At 28.4% G+C, this 16,771-nt stretch overlaps 5 protein-coding genes across 14 annotated transcripts in view; 2 read left to right on the top strand and 3 right to left on the bottom strand.

The window, feature by feature from the left end:
* The window catches only part of LOC100747894 (dystrophin, isoforms A/C/F/G/H), a 445,522-nt gene extending 441,176 nt beyond the window's left edge, over window positions 1–4,346 (bottom strand). For 4 of the 8 annotated variants that reach the window (XM_012386070.3, XM_033320913.1, XM_033320907.1 and 1 more), the window contains exons 1-2: window positions 4,107–4,345; window positions 3,379–3,469 (exon numbers count right to left, since the gene is read on the bottom strand). In XM_012386070.3, the coding sequence (XP_012241493.1) occupies window positions 3,379–3,469 (91 nt within the window). In that variant the 5' untranslated portion in view covers window positions 4,107–4,345. Of the gene's footprint in view, window positions 1–1,516; window positions 2,049–3,378; window positions 3,470–4,106 lie in introns of those variants that run through there. The other 4 variants (XM_033320912.1, XM_033320911.1, XM_033320914.1 and 1 more) reach the window with 3 other exon arrangements.
* A 538-nt stretch (window positions 4,347–4,884) lies between these two features.
* On the top strand, window positions 4,885–5,824 carry LOC100747771 (H/ACA ribonucleoprotein complex subunit 3). Its single transcript, XM_003489832.4, has 3 exons — window positions 4,885–5,074; window positions 5,303–5,345; window positions 5,415–5,824. The coding sequence occupies exons 1-3, from the start codon at window positions 5,021–5,023 to the stop codon at window positions 5,510–5,512; spliced, it is 195 nt and encodes a 64-aa protein (XP_003489880.1). The 5' UTR covers window positions 4,885–5,020; the 3' UTR covers window positions 5,513–5,824.
* A 1,784-nt stretch (window positions 5,825–7,608) lies between these two features.
* On the bottom strand, window positions 7,609–12,890 carry LOC100747648 (trafficking protein particle complex subunit 10). Of its 3 annotated transcripts, none has more exons than XM_003489831.4 (11): window positions 12,537–12,884; window positions 11,888–12,105; window positions 11,590–11,783; window positions 11,305–11,500; window positions 11,117–11,228; window positions 10,853–11,040; window positions 10,554–10,772; window positions 9,035–10,465; window positions 8,482–8,943; window positions 8,009–8,330; window positions 7,609–7,901 (listed from the first exon to the last, which is right to left on the bottom strand). In XM_003489831.4, exons 1-11 carry the CDS (start codon window positions 12,613–12,615, stop codon window positions 7,774–7,776), a joined length of 3,549 nt encoding a protein of 1,182 aa, XP_003489879.1. In that variant the 5' UTR covers window positions 12,616–12,884; the 3' UTR covers window positions 7,609–7,773. The 3 variants fall into 3 exon arrangements, 2 of the variants coding, with proteins under 2 accessions (XP_003489879.1, XP_033176788.1); XR_002946765.2 differs by having other exon boundaries at window positions 7,822–7,901; window positions 8,009–8,317; window positions 12,537–12,890; XM_033320897.1 differs by lacking the exon at window positions 12,537–12,884 and having other exon boundaries at window positions 11,590–11,790.
* Window positions 12,891–12,959: 69 nt separating this feature from the next.
* LOC100747450 (DNA-directed RNA polymerase II subunit GRINL1A) lies at window positions 12,960–14,523 on the top strand. Its single transcript, XM_003489830.4, has 4 exons — window positions 12,960–13,340; window positions 13,417–13,672; window positions 13,793–14,155; window positions 14,234–14,523. The coding sequence occupies exons 1-4, from the start codon at window positions 13,189–13,191 to the stop codon at window positions 14,447–14,449; spliced, it is 987 nt and encodes a 328-aa protein (XP_003489878.1). The 5' UTR covers window positions 12,960–13,188; the 3' UTR covers window positions 14,450–14,523.
* A 90-nt stretch (window positions 14,524–14,613) lies between these two features.
* On the bottom strand, window positions 14,614–16,418 carry LOC100747329 (60S ribosomal protein L13a). Its single transcript, XM_003489829.4, has 6 exons — window positions 16,296–16,418; window positions 15,696–15,826; window positions 15,480–15,589; window positions 15,139–15,284; window positions 14,811–14,933; window positions 14,614–14,738 (listed from the first exon to the last, which is right to left on the bottom strand). The coding sequence occupies exons 1-6, from the start codon at window positions 16,314–16,316 to the stop codon at window positions 14,655–14,657; spliced, it is 615 nt and encodes a 204-aa protein (XP_003489877.1). The 5' UTR covers window positions 16,317–16,418; the 3' UTR covers window positions 14,614–14,654.
* Window positions 16,419–16,771: the final 353 nt, after the last annotated feature.

Here is a 16,771-nt window from a genome sequence, read left to right as displayed (position 1 = left end):
GACAACGGCGATCCGTATACGACACTTGTTGATTCCACACTGTCAAGAAGACCACTGCACCCGTATGCGAGCAAACACGTCGTCACTTACACACATGGACCTTTAGCTTTCTTTCTCTTTTTCTCTCGTGCTCCCGTTCTCTATCTCCCTCACACTCTCTTTTTCTATCTCTTTCTCTTGTTTACCTTGTTCTCACCGACGATAGCGTTTCTTTTATGCTTTCAAAATCTTTAACGCGATTATAACGTATACGTGAAACCACAGTATTGTTGGTTATTCGCGCCTAATGCGAATATCGAAGAAACAGCGAGAGAAACAGAGAAAACAGTATTCGGTGACGATAAGATGAAAAAGACACGGATAAACGATAGCTGATTCGCGAACCGAAAATGTAAAAGGAAAAGAAAAACTGCCAAACGTTCTTACTTTCATACGAGCGTCAATAGATCGCCGAACGAACTACACACCGGCTGAGTCTCAAGCAAACTGGCAACCTCGGAGTTCGGGACAAGTAAGGCCCAACTTCCCCCACCTGTACCCGCCCTCTAGCGATGTACACTTTCATTCTATCTCGCTTTTTCTTATAAATTGCCTCGTTCTTTCCTTTATTCTCGGATGAGTTCTCCCTTTCCCTAACATATCGTAGGACTTTATTGATGTTCACGGAAAACAACGAAAGGAATGTTAAAATTTGAGCCCAGCTAGTTACGAATCAAAATTATTCGATAATCGACTAAGTCAAAATTACGAATGTAAAAATTAATTCCTTAATTTGACACTATACTGATTAAGTCTATAAATTTTACAGTCGCATGATATTTATATAATTTATAGGAAATTTATGGAAAGCGACAAATGGTTTATCAAAGGAACTTGCGCATTAGATACAAATAAAATATCTCGAAGGATTAGACATAGATTGAAACAGATATAGAAAAACTACTATCTACGAGCAGTGAAACAGGCCCTCGGGCTCTTCCTTGTGGACCGTAAGGCCCAATGTATCACAGGTAAACAGGATCTCAGAAATCGAAAGAAGTAGTCTGTCTCGAATGAAACAGGTAGAAAGAGGTGGATCGTACAGCTCCATAATACGAATTTTAAATTCTATCGATTGTCATACCGAGATCGATATTTCCCACGAGATCAAGAATAGTCTAATAAGAGCCGAGTTTTATATAATTTAAATATTTTAATAATAATTTTAATATTGAATATCCAATTTATATATATATCAACATAAGTTCAAATGTATACTCGATAATTCGTCGTTTGAAAAATCGTATTGAATGAAAACGAAACAAGATTAATGCAATTCTGAGAAATGCGTCTATATCTTTGCATTAGAGACCTCCCACAGCGTCACGTCTCCAATTCTTCAACTAATCCAATCAATTCCAGCCATAGGTATATTATTGTTTAACGAATTGATATTCGTCCGACTATATCCGTCGTGATTGTTTTAACAATTGTAAAAACAAACCAATTACGCAATTTTTTCGTTTGACATACTTACAAATATCATCATCCATACTTGTTTCCGGTTATATATGCATTTAAAATCACTAAACTCCGCGAATATTTCGTTGAATAGAATGCAATTTATCACATGCTCACAATAGCTGAATACTTTGTACATTACACATTGTAGCACATTAAACGAATCACACTTTCTTTTGTAATATTGAACACTGTACACGCTGTCCTATTATTTATAACATCGAAATAATCAACTATTCCGTACTGATTACACAGTAAGATTCACTTTTTTATGCAATATCTTTCACAAATATTAGACAACATTAAACACTCGACATTTATGATCGGACTTGTCAATGACTGCCAAAATATCACTTTATTATAGTTTTATTAAACATATTTTCAATTTTATTGAAAGTTTCATATTCGATTAACGATGAACACAGATTTTAAATAATTTTTCAAAAACAGATTTTCCATGCGTACACATAATTAAATCTGGTTAGATGAGATTTTAGTGGATAGTACGGTACCATGAAGTGATCACACATGGATTTAGTTAACAAAGAACCTCATTCGATGCAGTCTGTCGCGATACTGTAAGCCACTGTAAGGTGTTGAGAAGCTTGCTTCGTAGGCGATCTTCTTTCTGGAAGTCAGCGCCGACGCATCAAATATTAAATTTGTTCGATCATCGAAAACTATTCCGGTGTCGTTAATTTGTCACTTTCAGTGTCAATGAAAGTGACACCAAAAATTCACTATAAACTGTCCATTGATAAACGTCCATGACTATGTTCGACTTAGAAAAACTATAAAACCACTATAGAACTCCATTTTAAGAATAAGTTTCAGAATATTTTAAATTTCCAAATACGAGAAAAATATTTTGAAAAATATAAACGACGTTCAATTAAAATATTCCGTGTCAAGGTTTATATACATCTGTTGCTGTTCCTACGCGAAATGTACTTACCAGAAATGTAGCATGTGTTCCAAAAATATCGTCACGTTCATATTATAAGCAGGAAAAATGTAGGGAATTATATTTATCAATATTGGAAGTAGTACACAAAAGTAATATATGTATTAATTGCTAGAATAAAATTGATAATAAATGTATCTTGAGCAACATACATACGATTAGAAGAAAATCGAATAAACGAATAAAACGTTTGAGTGGTTTGAAAAATTATTAGGAAATATGTAGAGATTTAAAAGTACTATTGAAGAAATTTTCGAAGATAATATTATTAAAATTTCACAAAGTGATAAAGCACATCATCGACGATATTCAGCTACTTTACATGTCCTTTAATCATTAGAAAAGATTTGATATAATTGCGCACGAAGATTTATAGTATAGGTAGTAAAGATCATTGTTGTCTATGAAATCAAAGATATCCTATATATTTATACTTTTTTTCCACTTATAATATAATATAATAAAAAGATTAATCTGATTTATATTCAAAAAAACTTCTCATATTTAATCATAGTCTAAGATTCATAAGACATGGAAATGACAGTATGACAACAACAACTTTTTTTGTATATTTTCTTATGTATTATTTTCTCTCTTCTGTATATTCCCATTTTTTACATCACGGAACAAAGTAAAACGTGGTGTGAAACGTGATCGCGTTGATCACTTCTATTTATAATTACATAAGTGACACAGAGTGCTAGTAACGAATGCGTTTTCCTAATAAATGAATAAAATGAGTAGTGTGTTACACTGATACTATTAAAGTTAATAAGTAAAGTGACAGACTATATTATTTTATTATATATAGTACCAATTTATACTATTTCTCAGTCAGAATAAAAAATGTTCTCTTTCACTATAATTATAAAACAATTCTTTTAAACACATATTTCGAGTAATTTTTAAATTACCTTTAATACTGGAAATTTGCTCCTCGACGCTCTCGCCTTGCCATGAATCTCCCTCAACTTGGATAATCCAACGAATTTTTCTTGGTTGCATCTGAAAAAATTGTATGATTTCTATTTATAAAAAGGAAAACTCTGTTCACAGCCAAACATTATTCGTATAACATCGAACTGCACCAGATCAGTAGTTCACGCTAGTTTTAAAGTCGATATATCGGTATCGGTATATGATTATTTTTTACGGATAGAGTGTTTACAGATAATGCGACTTGAATGGGTTTCCTCAAACATAATATTAACCTTAACTAAATATGCTTTTATGTAACATATCTTTTCAATGTATATATTGATTTTTTCAAATTATGTTGATACATTTTCTAAAAATTGATTCTTTTAATTTATTACTGCCTAAAAAAAATACAAATTATTAAATATGTTATTATTATATTATTAAATATATAATATAAAATAAATAACAAAATTTATTTTATAAGAATTACATTATTATACATAAAAATATACATAAAAACTTGAAAGAGAGAAATGTTATTAATCTTCACAGTTCGTAACAAACCGATATAGTTATCATTAATAGTAAAATTAATATGATATGCGCTTGCTCGTGATTAGATGTCAACGATTAGATACGTAGCAATCGTGAATGGTATTGAAATACAAATTAATGTTCCACATGAATAAATCTGTGAACACGCAAACAATGTATAAGTTACCTTAAATATCGTCGAAGAACATAAAAAAAATATTTATTAACACGATATTCATCGGACGACGTCTGAATACGCTGTTGCAGGCAATACTCGTTTCACACTGACAATGATTTGTCTGTCAACGGAAGTGACACTCTGTATTGTGACTATCTGGCGGTTCGTTGCATCGACCATGCGTGCTTGAATGTCGACTTTGCTAAGAAGAATTGTCAGAACTTCTACACCCACGGGTCTGTTAGTTATATGTGTGGACGATCAGAACTTTCGTCCACGAGATATTCTGACACAAGCACGAATCACTCTTAAATTCTCCTCTGTTATTAAGTGAAGCACACCATTCACTACCAATCCCTCTAACATGCATAATCTACCGGCATTATGAATACAATTTAAAATTGATCGAAGATAATATTGAGCAATGCTTCTTTTATTATTTAACTTAACAAAATTTTATATCAATATTTTTCGTATCTCTAAATAAAAGGAAAGAAATATAATTATCATTTATGACAATCTGAAATAATTATTAACATTTAACTGCCTTATTATGTAAAAGAATATTATCTCGACGATTTATAAAACATGGCCATTTAATCATTAAAGTTTACAAATATTAAATGCGCAAAGTATATGTTTAGATTTAGAATCAAGCTTTTTATATTTAAAAAAATATGATATTTTTTATGTAATTTTATAAATCAAAATGTTTTAACTTGATTCTGCTTTTCAATTAAAAATTTTGAAATTTAAAGTTAGATAGATCGATCTGCGTGGTCGATCAAGTTATTCTGAAACGACGCATGCGTCGAAAATGGCCGCAATAAACGAGTAAGCACGAGCTGGAAGTAAAGGTTGGCGATAAACGCAACACGAAATCTTAGTGAACTCAAAGAAAAAATAAAAATTAGAACGTAAAAATGTATTTGATGTACTATCTAAATGAGAATGGAGATCGAGTGTATACGTTGAAGGTAATAAATGTAATGTATTTTGTTGTAGATTACATTACGTTTGTTTATTGTTTGTACAAAAAATTCATTATTTTTCTGTGTTAAGTCTATTTTGTGTTTACATAGTCTAGTTTCTTACACAGACATATGGAAGCATTAATTTCTTACTCTGTAATATATTTTGTATTTATATATTTCGTATTTATATTGTATTTATATATTTATAACCTTATCTTTTTCGTTTTATAGAAAATGGATCCAAATGGAAAACCGACGCTATCGGCTCATCCAGGTATATAATAGATCTTATTTTGTTTCTGTATAAAGTGTTGCAGCTAATTAATAAAAAGAATTATTTCAGCTCGATTTTCTCCTGAAGATAAATATTCAAGAGAAAGAATAACATTAAAACGAAGATTTGGCTTATTACTCACACAACAACCACTACCAACATATTAATATTTCTATGTTTATAATTATATATAATGTATATTACACATATATATATTATATATAATTATATATGTGTAATAATGGCATTGAATATAATAGCACAAAATTTATTAAATGCCTAAAATATTTATGCGATATTTCTTACTGTTTAAATACGGAACTGAACTTTCAACGCCTACAACTTCCCCTCTTGGTAATCTAAACGTCTGCTATCCCATTTGTGTTGAAGCATTCACAGCATTTATAATTATACTTGGATCCAAATTATGTATGAAATGCGATTAATATCTTATATATAATGGATTAATTATTCATTTTGTTTAATAAAATTTTTTATTCAGAATTTAGTTCATCTTAACATGTACATATAAAAAATAAAAGTTTTATTGTAATCTATTGTACAGTGTCTAATTATTTTGAGTAGAATACAATTTTATCAAATAATGTATCAACGAGATTACATAGAACTGACTTTAATATTTTAATCTTAATACTATGTCAAAAATATTGTAGAATTTTATGAAATAACCCTTTGTATTATAGAAAAAATTAAAACCTGAATTGCATATAATAAAACTTGTAGACTCAAAACTAGTACTAACACTCCATGACACTTGCAATTTTCGCTACGTACATTGTACTAAACTTAAAATGCAGAACAACAATGTGTATACTATTTAACATATCCAAATATATTTGTATACACATATTCAAATATATATATGCATATCTTTTATTCGTTTTTTGTCATTTCAAAATGACATTTAACATTTTGCATTAAAAATAATTTCTTTTAATTGTTTAGATAGCAAATACATTGAGAAATATGTCTAGTAATTCATTCATAATATTTCATTACCTATCTATTAATTAATAAATAATGTGGAAATAAAGACTTATTCATTATATTTTTCTAAAATACATTTTATATTATACTGAAAAATATTATTTTATCTCACAAATGTCAAATTTTGACATTTTCTAAATATCATATTGAGTATTATAATAATTATCTTATTTACAGCATTAATGATCTTATTAAATCAAAAGATGATATCCTAATTAAGATGGCAATATAATTATACCTTTTGCAATATTCATATTTTGAATAATGAAGCTAAAAAGTAAATGTAATATAAATAATATATATATATATTATTAATTATAAGATATATTATTATAAGATATATATATATATATCTTGTTCTTTGTATATACTTACATATACTTACATTTTTCACAAATATTTATTACAGAACACATCTTTACCCTTAAGATGTTACTTATTTCCTGTGATATTTTTATATTGTTTATATTATGCAAACTGTATAATTTCAAGTGCTTATTCAATGTTACGAGTATATTCTTGATAAACTTTTGTACAAATTCTACAGAATTATATTTAACAAAAGAACTGAATATTCAATCACTCTAGAACTAATATAACACAATTTGTAAGAGCTCCAAAATCGAATGAAATTATCACGAATGGTTTATTGTAAATCTAGTATATAGAACATATGTAAAAAATTAAATATTTAGAAAATAGGAAACAGTTTAAGGTATATAACTATACTATTATAGGTACATGATGGAAAAATTGTAAGTATGTTACATTAAAATAGAAGTAACAAACTTTTACAACTTATTTCTCTTGAATTAAATTGAACAGAAAAATGTGTTGATTGAATTTTACACGTGGACTATACAACAATATCAAAAAATGAACATTGTTCAATAAGTTCACTAGAATATAAATCACATTACTGCACAAAAGAAAACATTATATTGTAGCAGTATTTTTCAACTATGAAACTTCTGAGTTTTACCTACTGCTTAAATATTGTCATATTATTTCTTTGCTTTTATAATGGCAAAACTTAAACTTGTAATTGCTTATTATCAATAAAAATAAACAATAATGCAAATTGAAATTTGTTTTTTGAACAAATATCGTATAAACATGTAACTTCGAACAATATATATAAATTTTATTTGTCCAAAATTCAAATCTCAATCTAAAAATATAAAAATATAAACAAATTAATATAGTGATGATTGATAAATTAATAATAGTAATATTATATATATATAATATAAATATATATTATAATATATATATATATATTATATATATATATATATTATGTACTCTGTATCATAGAAATATACCAAATAACGTAGAGATTGCCTTGATCAATGTGCATACAATTTGCATTTTATAATGCCATAGGTGTATTATACATTTTTAATATCAATATCTGCATTCAATTTGCTTCTGATGGTGCTGCTGGTAGAACATGAACTTGTTGTGCTTTACTAGCATTGTAAACTTGGCCTGGACTAAATGGTTCTAGTCTTGAACTAGAAGCTATTTCGCTTTTGCGAATCATATCTTTAAAAAGTTAATAAGTGTTAATAATATGAAGTTGTGAAAATGTAAAACGAATTATGCAAATGTATCTTTAATATTTTAAGATTTTTTAGTATTGGGATACCTACCACTTTTGGATTCTGGTGCTGGAATATATCGAGACAATCTAACAACGGGTAGGGGTAAATAACCACTAGTTAATGGCATCACGTCCAATGTGACGCTTTGTTTCTCTAACACTTCCAAAGACACAATACCAGCAGTACGACCACATACAGCCCACATGGCTTGATCAGCAAGAACTTCATACATTAATTGTGGTGAAGGATTTGGATTTGGACTAGGTAACATACGTGTTACTGTGAGATAAAGATGGCACATGCTACCAGCACGACAAAATTCACCTCCATTTCCAGCTGCTTCAACTTTTGAAGACACTGTAAATAAAGTCTGGAAAATGATATTATAAATAGAAACTCACCTCTTTGAAATATTTTAAAAATAAATTTTATAGTTTACATTTCATTATTATAAAATTATTACATAAGTACAACTCATACTTATTAAGAAAAAAGAGCCAAAGAAATAATTATATTCTTACCACATAATCTGTAATATCAAAATTGCATCTATAAAGACTGCATGCTTTTTCCATTCTTTGTAAATTATGAATTTGCAGAGGATCCTCATTGCTGTTTAAATCGTTCAAATCTTCAGTATCATTAATTGGTATATATTTTACACGAAAATCAGTCTTTATTGGCATCAAAGACTTTTCATCTTTACCAATTTCAAGTTCCCACATAAATGATACATTTATTCCATTACCTATTACTAATCTCTGACCAGCAATAGGATTTAAGCTTTTAAAGTTAACATCTATTGATGTTGCTGTTGTTAATTCTGGCTCAATTAGTTGTAGAAGTTGATTTGTTAATCCTGTTACAATTATTTGAAGAAATTTCCTTTCTTTTGCAGTATGGAGTTTCATATTTGACATGAGTGGTGGACCAAAATGTAAAGGTATGCTTTCCTCCAAACCCCATGGACATTGGATATTCAGCTATAAAAATTTACAATATTAATTTTTTTTAAATTACATATTTCTTTTTTTATACATATTATTTTGATTTTTAAAATATATGAAAACATACTTTATGTTCCATTGATAAAGAATCTTTCTTTGGTGGTAATTCTGCTAGAACTTTAAACTTTAACCATATTGTTTGAAATGGTTCACAAAATGGCAGTGATATTTCTAGTTCTTTAGACATTGTTTCTTGTGAACCATCGACTTGTATTATCAATCCCCTAGACGTACGTAATTTAAGTTTCATTTCATTTGTTATTTTTATACTTCCGCTCATAATAACTAATTCTATGCCTTGAATAAGGCCTGCCAATAAGTCTCTACTATATTTCATAGAAATTGTAGGCTGAGTCTTAGCTACTTCATAACATAACCGAGGATTTAAAATAGGTGATAAAAATTCCAATTTTTCCTCAATCACTAATGATATTTGACCAACTTTATAAAAACCAGGCTGATCTATACGCCTAGTTAATGTAACCATGTTCATACCTGGTTTCACAATAAAATCATTACATGATAGCGCTTTACTAAAATCACCTTTTGCATTTACTGATGGTTTCCTATGTTTTGTACTATCAGAACGTCTTACAATAGGCTTAGTGTTTCTGTGTAAGACACTAGCTGATCCGAGGCTTTTATCTTCTTTATAATCTAAATATGAATATACTTGTAATTGAAGCAAACTTGGATCAAATGGTCTCATATCTTCTAGAGTACATTTCGATAATAATGGAATTGATGGTTCAGGTGGTAACTTCGAACCCTTTTTTTTATTAGGTAATAGAGGTTTTTGAACTTCTTCAACAGATATAGACGCTTTAGTACATTTTACTTCTCTAGGAAACAAACTTTGTATATATATTTCGATATTGACCACGCAGTCTTGCACTACTTTATCCATCACTTTAACTTCCATACTGAGTACTACAAAAGCACATCCGAGTTCTACAAGTAAGGGTTGTGGTGATGAGATCATTTTCATATACCCGAACATTTCTTCAAAATAAGTATTACGAACAGTAATATGTAATACATCCAAACTGGCAATAGCAGCACATATTTTTGTATATTTTTCAACATCATCCATTCTTTTGTAGCACTGTGCCAATTCGAGTTGAGTTTGTGCTGCTAAGTGCCTCCAGCCTTCATCAGTGTACGTTTTTAAGGCATCCGATAAAAATGCAACAGCTTTTTGATTCTCGCCAAGCTCGCTATAAAATTGTGCTAACTCTTTTCCGATTAATCTGGCTGATCGAATCCGGCCTACATGTTTATAAGTACCCATAGCTAATTCTGCATGTTCAAGATATTGCTTCTTGAATGCCTCTTTAGACGAAAGTGCTTCTTTTAATTTATCGGTAGGTGTTAATTTCCCTTCTATCTGTGGTTCAGAATCTCCCATACCAGCTATTAGGTAAACAACTGTATGTAGTTGTTCACTAGATGGCTCACTTCCAGGCATTAAACCACATAATTTTCCTAAATTTCCCAACTAAAATAAATTAGAATAAAGATTTAACTATCTTAATACTATAAATAATATTATTACATAATTTCTATTAATATGTCTAGTAACTTACTTTATCCCTAGCAAGAGCCCATAAACTCGCAGTATGTAAGGAACAAAGGTCCAGTTGCTGATTGTTATCAATATTATATGATGATAATTGACAAGCTTGAAGCACTTCTAACGCACAAAGAAAAGACCAACATTCAATGGATCCTTCAGGTCGCTGAACTTCTAATATACGTAATTCACTTAATGTATTATGAACAAATGATAAGCACCTTTGCGCAACCTAAATTAAAATATCGTTGTATGTTTATATTCATAATGGAATTAAATCTATGAATAAAATCAGTCTTAATATATACTAACCTCCCATAGTTTGTTAAGTGATAGTAACATGGCACATTGTCTACTGAATAAATAACTTCTAAGATCTAATAGTGATGCTTTACATTCAGCCAGAAGGTTCCTTAAATGATGATTTGTACCATTACTTAAATTAACACCACCCCAGTTATTTAAGGGGGTTTGAAATAAATTTAACCAAATTGGTGTATCTATAAATTTTTAAATAACAAATTAATGTTATAATCTGAAAAAATAGATAATAGAAAGAAAATGAGAATATCATACCTCCTACATTAGAATTAAGCACAAATTGTGTAAAAAGAGCATCCAATTCATCATACTGTACTAATGCTTCATCATATAATCCTAACATTTGTAAAACAAATGCAAGTTCTTCCTGAAAAGGAGAATTAATATATATACAGGATTAAAGCCCAAAAATAGTAATTAATTTCAATCAACAATCAGTTTACCTGCAGTAAGAAATAGTGACAGAAATTCCAGTTTGGGTGATTTCTATTTTCTCTTTGTTCTCTAATAATATCTTCAAAATGAGATAGTCTTTTATCATATGCAGCAAGCATTAAATAACGTATACGGCTAACTAAACTTCTCCATGATTCAGCTGAGCGCATTTCTGATTTTATTGGATTTATTACAGCACAACATCTATATAATACATTAAATATAAGATATAATAAAGAAATCACATGTAAAAATATATTTATCAAACATTCATTGATTAATTATTACTTCACCTATCACCATGCTTAGCAGCAAAATCACTGCGAATTTTGTCTAAAACTGTTGTCCTAGGTAATAACTTGTTAGTTTTTTTTATGTCATAAGTTTCTACTATAACAATCATCCAATCCTGAATGTGATATTGTGTTAATGTTTTTAACCAGTTATCTATGTCTTCTCTAATACTTGTTTTATAAGTATCTACATCCTGTAATCTCAATATACATAATCAGAAAAGTATAAAACAAATATATAAGTATAACAAATTTTACTCATGAGATATTTAAATAATTATAATATTAATTTACTTACAGAACATTCAGTCCAATAAATATGAAATATTGGCTGCTTTATCAAATGCCAATCTTTCTCAGTTGGCAAAATATCCTTAGAAAATGGCAAAAATGTTGCTCCAAGTTTGACTTGTTTAATTGGTCTACTAAATGATCTACGCCATTCCACTGTATCAGCAGATATGGCTTGGAATAAACTGTTTTCCAATGTAGAAAATAATTTCTCATCTCCTGCATCTATATTGAAGAAATCATTAAAATACATTAAAGTAACACAAACAAAAATAACTCTTATATGTGCTCTTTCTTAGATGTGTTATAATTAAAGTAAAAAACGTGTAATATATTTGATAACAATTAACCAGAAATAAAATATTGTACATGAAAAAGAAATTATTATAAAAAGAGAGTTAACCTATTTAAAATAACATATGTTCATCAATGACAAATCCTAATTATTTAAAAAGTCCTAATTATAGCTTAAAAATTATTATTATAAACTATACAGCTTTAGACATGTATACCATATCATGAACAATATTAATTAAAAAAAGAAAAGGAAATGTCATATAAATTGACAGTTCATCAAGAGCGCAAATAACAATACTTAACAATAGTGTCACCATACAGAGGTTAAATATATTAATATTTTTGATTAATAAACTTACATGTAACAATTGGCTTAATATCCATAAATGTATTTGATCTACATTCACCACCCAAAGACGACCCCCCATTGCAATTCATTTCTAAAGATTGGCAGTTGCTTCGCGAACTTGCTTTTAATCATTACAACTTTACGTCACTTTTGTTACTTTATACAAAAATTATTTTGTAGTTTATCTTGAAATAAAATATTTAGCACTTCAATATTCTCTCTATATTATACAGAAGATGATAACTTTATTCGTCACTTGAAAATACAGATTCAACATGGTATAATAAATGTAACATTTTATTTAAATCTTTTAGTTAAGTTCCATTGAGGTTGGAATTGAAATCTTCGTTTAACATGTCGTGCAATATCGATAGTCTTGCAGATCTCGATATCTCGTATTCAATAGATATATTGTCTATTGCAATCTTCTGTTCAGTGAAAAGTAATGCAATTTGATTCAGTTTATATACGTCACTATACATAACGTCATAATTAAATGCGTAATAACTGATTTGTAATTATTGATTTAAATAATAATTTAAAAACACATAACATTAATTTTTTTAAAGAATTTCCGTCATTCTAAAAATATTATTCCTATAAATATTAATAAAATAACTCCTAACTATTTCAAATTTTATAATTTGGATAAATAAAGAGGAATGTATCAGAAAAAAGTAATTAATAAAGTACCAGGTGATTTACCACCTCCTCCCAAGAAAGAAAGTCAAGGGTACATAGAGGATTTAAGAAATAAACAAAAGTTTGAATTAGAGGAATTATTAGAAAGACAAAATAAAATTCTTAGTAATAAGTAGGTAAGGTCTAAGATATAAACTATACTCTTTATTAAACTACTTTTTGACAAAATATAAATATTTCTCTTTTAGAACATTTGTATTAAAGCTGCCAGACAAAGGAGAAAAGATCAAATCTTTTCGTGATAAGATATTAAAAGAACTAGAACATAAAAATGAAGTTGAGCAGGCAGCTAATCTTTTGTCAAGATTAAACTTAGCATCTGAAGGAAAAGCTGCTATAAATAAATTAGAATGGACAGGCAAATATAGTGAAACCAAAGATACTGTCAAAATTGTTGAACTTGATAGCGATGATGAAGAAGACCCCTTAAAAATATTAGCTCAAGTAAGTTATTTGTATTAGATTGTAGACTATATGCCTTATGAAACATATATATATATATATATGTAGATTAGTATTATATATCAATTTTGTATTTCAATGTTTATTATTTGCTATTATTAGCCTACAGGATGTGGAGTTCACAAAAAAAAGATTATGCATCTTCCACCAGAGGAAAGTTTAATTAAGCCAGAAGATTTGGCAGAAATAGAATCTTTTAAGACAAAAACTCCTGAGCACATTACATATATTGTTAATAAAGTAGAACAACCTCAAGAAGACAATGATAAAAAGAGAGAACCATTCAAACCATATAGAACAACCAAGTCTGATGTACATGATCCAGAAAAAGAAAAACTGAGAAAACAGAATAAACATTGGGAAGTTACAGCAGCAACCCCACCTCTTATAGTTCATGGTGCTGTAAAAGTCATCAATTTAACTGAATCTCTCCAGTTACAAAAGGAACAAACTAAAAAACTTCAAGTAACTAATTTTTATATTTCAAATATTTGTGAAAAATATATATTACAGATAAATTATAATAAAAATTGTAATACTTAGGAGATTCAAGCTAAACACGCAGCTGAAAGATTAGCTGATCAATTCGGTTTACATAACATTGGTCCTCCACCTGAAAATGTAGGTACTTATCGCCTACAAGATGAAAAAGAATCCAATCCTTCTATTTCAGAAGACGAAGAAAATGAAGTGTATGATGATGAAGATAATGATAAAGCAGGAACTGTTGTTTTTACAGTAGATAGTATAGAAAGCTAATTAATTTATCTTGTTTCTCTCACGTATATTATGTAAATATGTTTATGAATAAATCTTATATCTTAAGAAATCTATATTATTAGAATTTGCATCTTTTTATATACCTAAAAATATATATAGGGATATATAATCATGATAGTGTAAAATACAATAATAACTCAATGTAAAATGTTTATGGAGCTTTATTATTTTTACATTTTTTGTATTAATTGTATCCAAAATTATTAATGATTGCTGTATACGGTGCGGTAGCCTTTGCAACTGTTTGCCCCGCTTGTTTGGTAAGTTTCTGAAATAAGAAAAGAAGCGTATAAGAAATAGTTCTTGATATCATTTATATTAGTAATGTTTTTAGATATACCTTAAGCTTATCTCTCTTTTGAACTTCAACAATTGATCTGACACGTCTCTTATTTTCCAATGTACGTACAACAGCCTTATATTTCCATCCAACTTCATGAGACAATCTACCTACATGGCAGTACTAAAAAATAACATTGTATTAGTATCATGTTTTTTAGATGGAATATATTTATATACATTTTTTTTATTATTTACTCAGTTAAATGTGACATCACGAAGTATAAAAGCAATTATACTCAGGCGCAAATTACCATACCATCATTGTAAATAATTAAATAATTTACTAAATATAATAAATATATTTTTAAGTTCATGTTCTATCTTACCTTCCTACCAGGTTTAAGACACATAACTCTCATGGCACCTGGTACAACAACACGTTTTCTGCGGTCATATGGTGGTGGACAACCTTCATAAACCTTTAACCTTCTGAGAGCATCCTTCCCCCTTTGTGTTTTATGTGGGATCATTCCTATAAATTCAATGATATTTTTATTTATACAGTATACTGTAAAACATATGCAAGGTTGTTTAATTGTTTATAAATTAATAATCTCATATAAATGTTTTTTTCATGATACTATCAAATAATGTAGGTAATATATACATAATCATCGATTAATATAAAGTATAAAATTCCATGTAAATAAGTAATATTTCAACATACCACGAACTGTTTTCCAAAGTATTTTACTAGGAGCACGGAAATGAAAGGGTCCACGAGCTGGATTTACATTACATCTTTTACGTAAAAACGACATAAATTTCAGCTTATTCCTAAAATAAAAAGTTATATGAAACACATTAGAATAATTATATGTGAAAATACTTAAAGAAAAGAATATATATATAATCACGAATACATAATTATAATATTACTAACCTGAAGAAATTACCAGAAATGTTGAGTTGTTCGCTGCGAACAACAATTACTCTATTGCCCTGTAGGATCGTTTTGGCAATAATAGCTGCCAAACGACCAAGTAAATGGCCACGACCATCAATTAAGATTGGCTGAAAACATAATTACGACAATTAATACCTTTTTTGTTCCATATTGAAGCGTTATATAAAATAAATATTTACAACAATGAATTTTTGGTTTTACCAAAGATTTGAATTGCATAAATATATGTACGATTACCAATAACAAATAACACGTGTCAATTGACAGCTTTAAAAATAAAATAATTATTTCTAAGATACCGTATAATTAATGTATGCATGTACTATTTTCATACCGAAAAATAATCACATAAAGAACTTGCATCATTGTTTGAGGAAATATAGCAAATGATATTGCAAGAAAACACGTGTACATGAATTCAGAAAAGGATACAAAGAATATATTTCTAGAAAAAGTAATATTGAGTGGGGGAAAAGTATTTCTTAATTTCTGTGTATAGTGTACAGATTAAAAGAAATATATTGTGTAGCTTAAACTACTCTTAAGGACTTAAAACATTAAATAAAACATACATACCTTATTACTGAAGCCAGTCATTTTGTTAGTCTACCGGAAAAGGATTCACGAACATTGAGAAGTATGCGACCTCTTACCGGAAGATATTCTGATGATATTGTCAGGGCATCCAACATTATATCTTTTTTCCTAAATGGAAGCATAACAAACATAATTCGTTATTAAAATATTTATACAATTTTTATTACTTTATATCGTATTATATTCCATAATCATTTTATCTGAAAAAAGTTTCTATTCATAACATTTTTAATAATATAGTAATTATATTAATTTATTATATTACATTACATTATTGGTGAAATATTTTTCAGAAATTATAACATTTGGATATAATTTTTTATAAATTAAGAAAACATTTTTTTGTTACAACATATTGCAATAATATTAAAAAATAACATTAATTTTTCTATATAAAATTTAGAAAATTACCAATTTAACCAAAAGAAGCATAACCAAAACTGCCATCTGGCGTC

Source organism: Bombus impatiens, unplaced genomic scaffold (genome assembly GCF_000188095.3).
Source record: "Bombus impatiens unplaced genomic scaffold, BIMP_2.2 scf_0377, whole genome shotgun sequence".
NCBI lineage: Eukaryota > Metazoa > Arthropoda > Insecta > Hymenoptera > Apidae > Bombus > Bombus impatiens.
This window is presented reverse-complemented; position numbering and strand designations above follow the sequence as displayed.

Excerpts from the sequence above, each read along its gene's own strand:
- LOC100747771 (XM_003489832.4), top strand. The coding sequence starts at position 5,021 with ATGTATTTGATGTACTATCTAAATGAGAATGGAGATCGAGTGTATACG. Across the intron at positions 5,075-5,302 it reads ATCGAGTGTATACGTTGAAG|AAAATGGATCCAAATGGAAA; the intron begins GTAATAAATGTA and ends TTCGTTTTATAG. Across the intron at positions 5,346-5,414 it reads GACGCTATCGGCTCATCCAG|CTCGATTTTCTCCTGAAGAT; the intron begins GTATATAATAGA and ends GAATTATTTCAG.
- LOC100747648 (XM_003489831.4), bottom strand. The coding sequence starts at position 12,615 with ATGAATTGCAATGGGGGGTCGTCTTTGGGTGGTGAATGTAGATCAAAT. Across the intron at positions 10,466-10,553 it reads GGGCTCTTGCTAGGGATAAA|TTGGGAAATTTAGGAAAATT; the intron begins GTAAGTTACTAG and ends AATTTATTTTAG. Across the intron at positions 7,902-8,008 it reads AGCACCAGAATCCAAAAGTG|ATATGATTCGCAAAAGCGAA; the intron begins GTAGGTATCCCA and ends AACTTTTTAAAG.
- LOC100747450 (XM_003489830.4), top strand. The coding sequence starts at position 13,189 with ATGTATCAGAAAAAAGTAATTAATAAAGTACCAGGTGATTTACCACCT. Across the intron at positions 13,341-13,416 it reads AATAAAATTCTTAGTAATAA|AACATTTGTATTAAAGCTGC; the intron begins GTAGGTAAGGTC and ends TTTCTCTTTTAG. Across the intron at positions 14,156-14,233 it reads AACAAACTAAAAAACTTCAA|GAGATTCAAGCTAAACACGC; the intron begins GTAACTAATTTT and ends TGTAATACTTAG.
- LOC100747329 (XM_003489829.4), bottom strand. The coding sequence starts at position 16,316 with ATGACTGGCTTCAGTAATAAG. Across the intron at positions 15,827-16,295 it reads TGACTGGCTTCAGTAATAAG|CCAATCTTAATTGATGGTCG; the intron begins GTATGTATGTTT and ends TTATGTTTTCAG. Across the intron at positions 14,739-14,810 it reads AAAAGAGAGATAAGCTTAAG|AAACTTACCAAACAAGCGGG; the intron begins GTATATCTAAAA and ends TTCTTATTTCAG.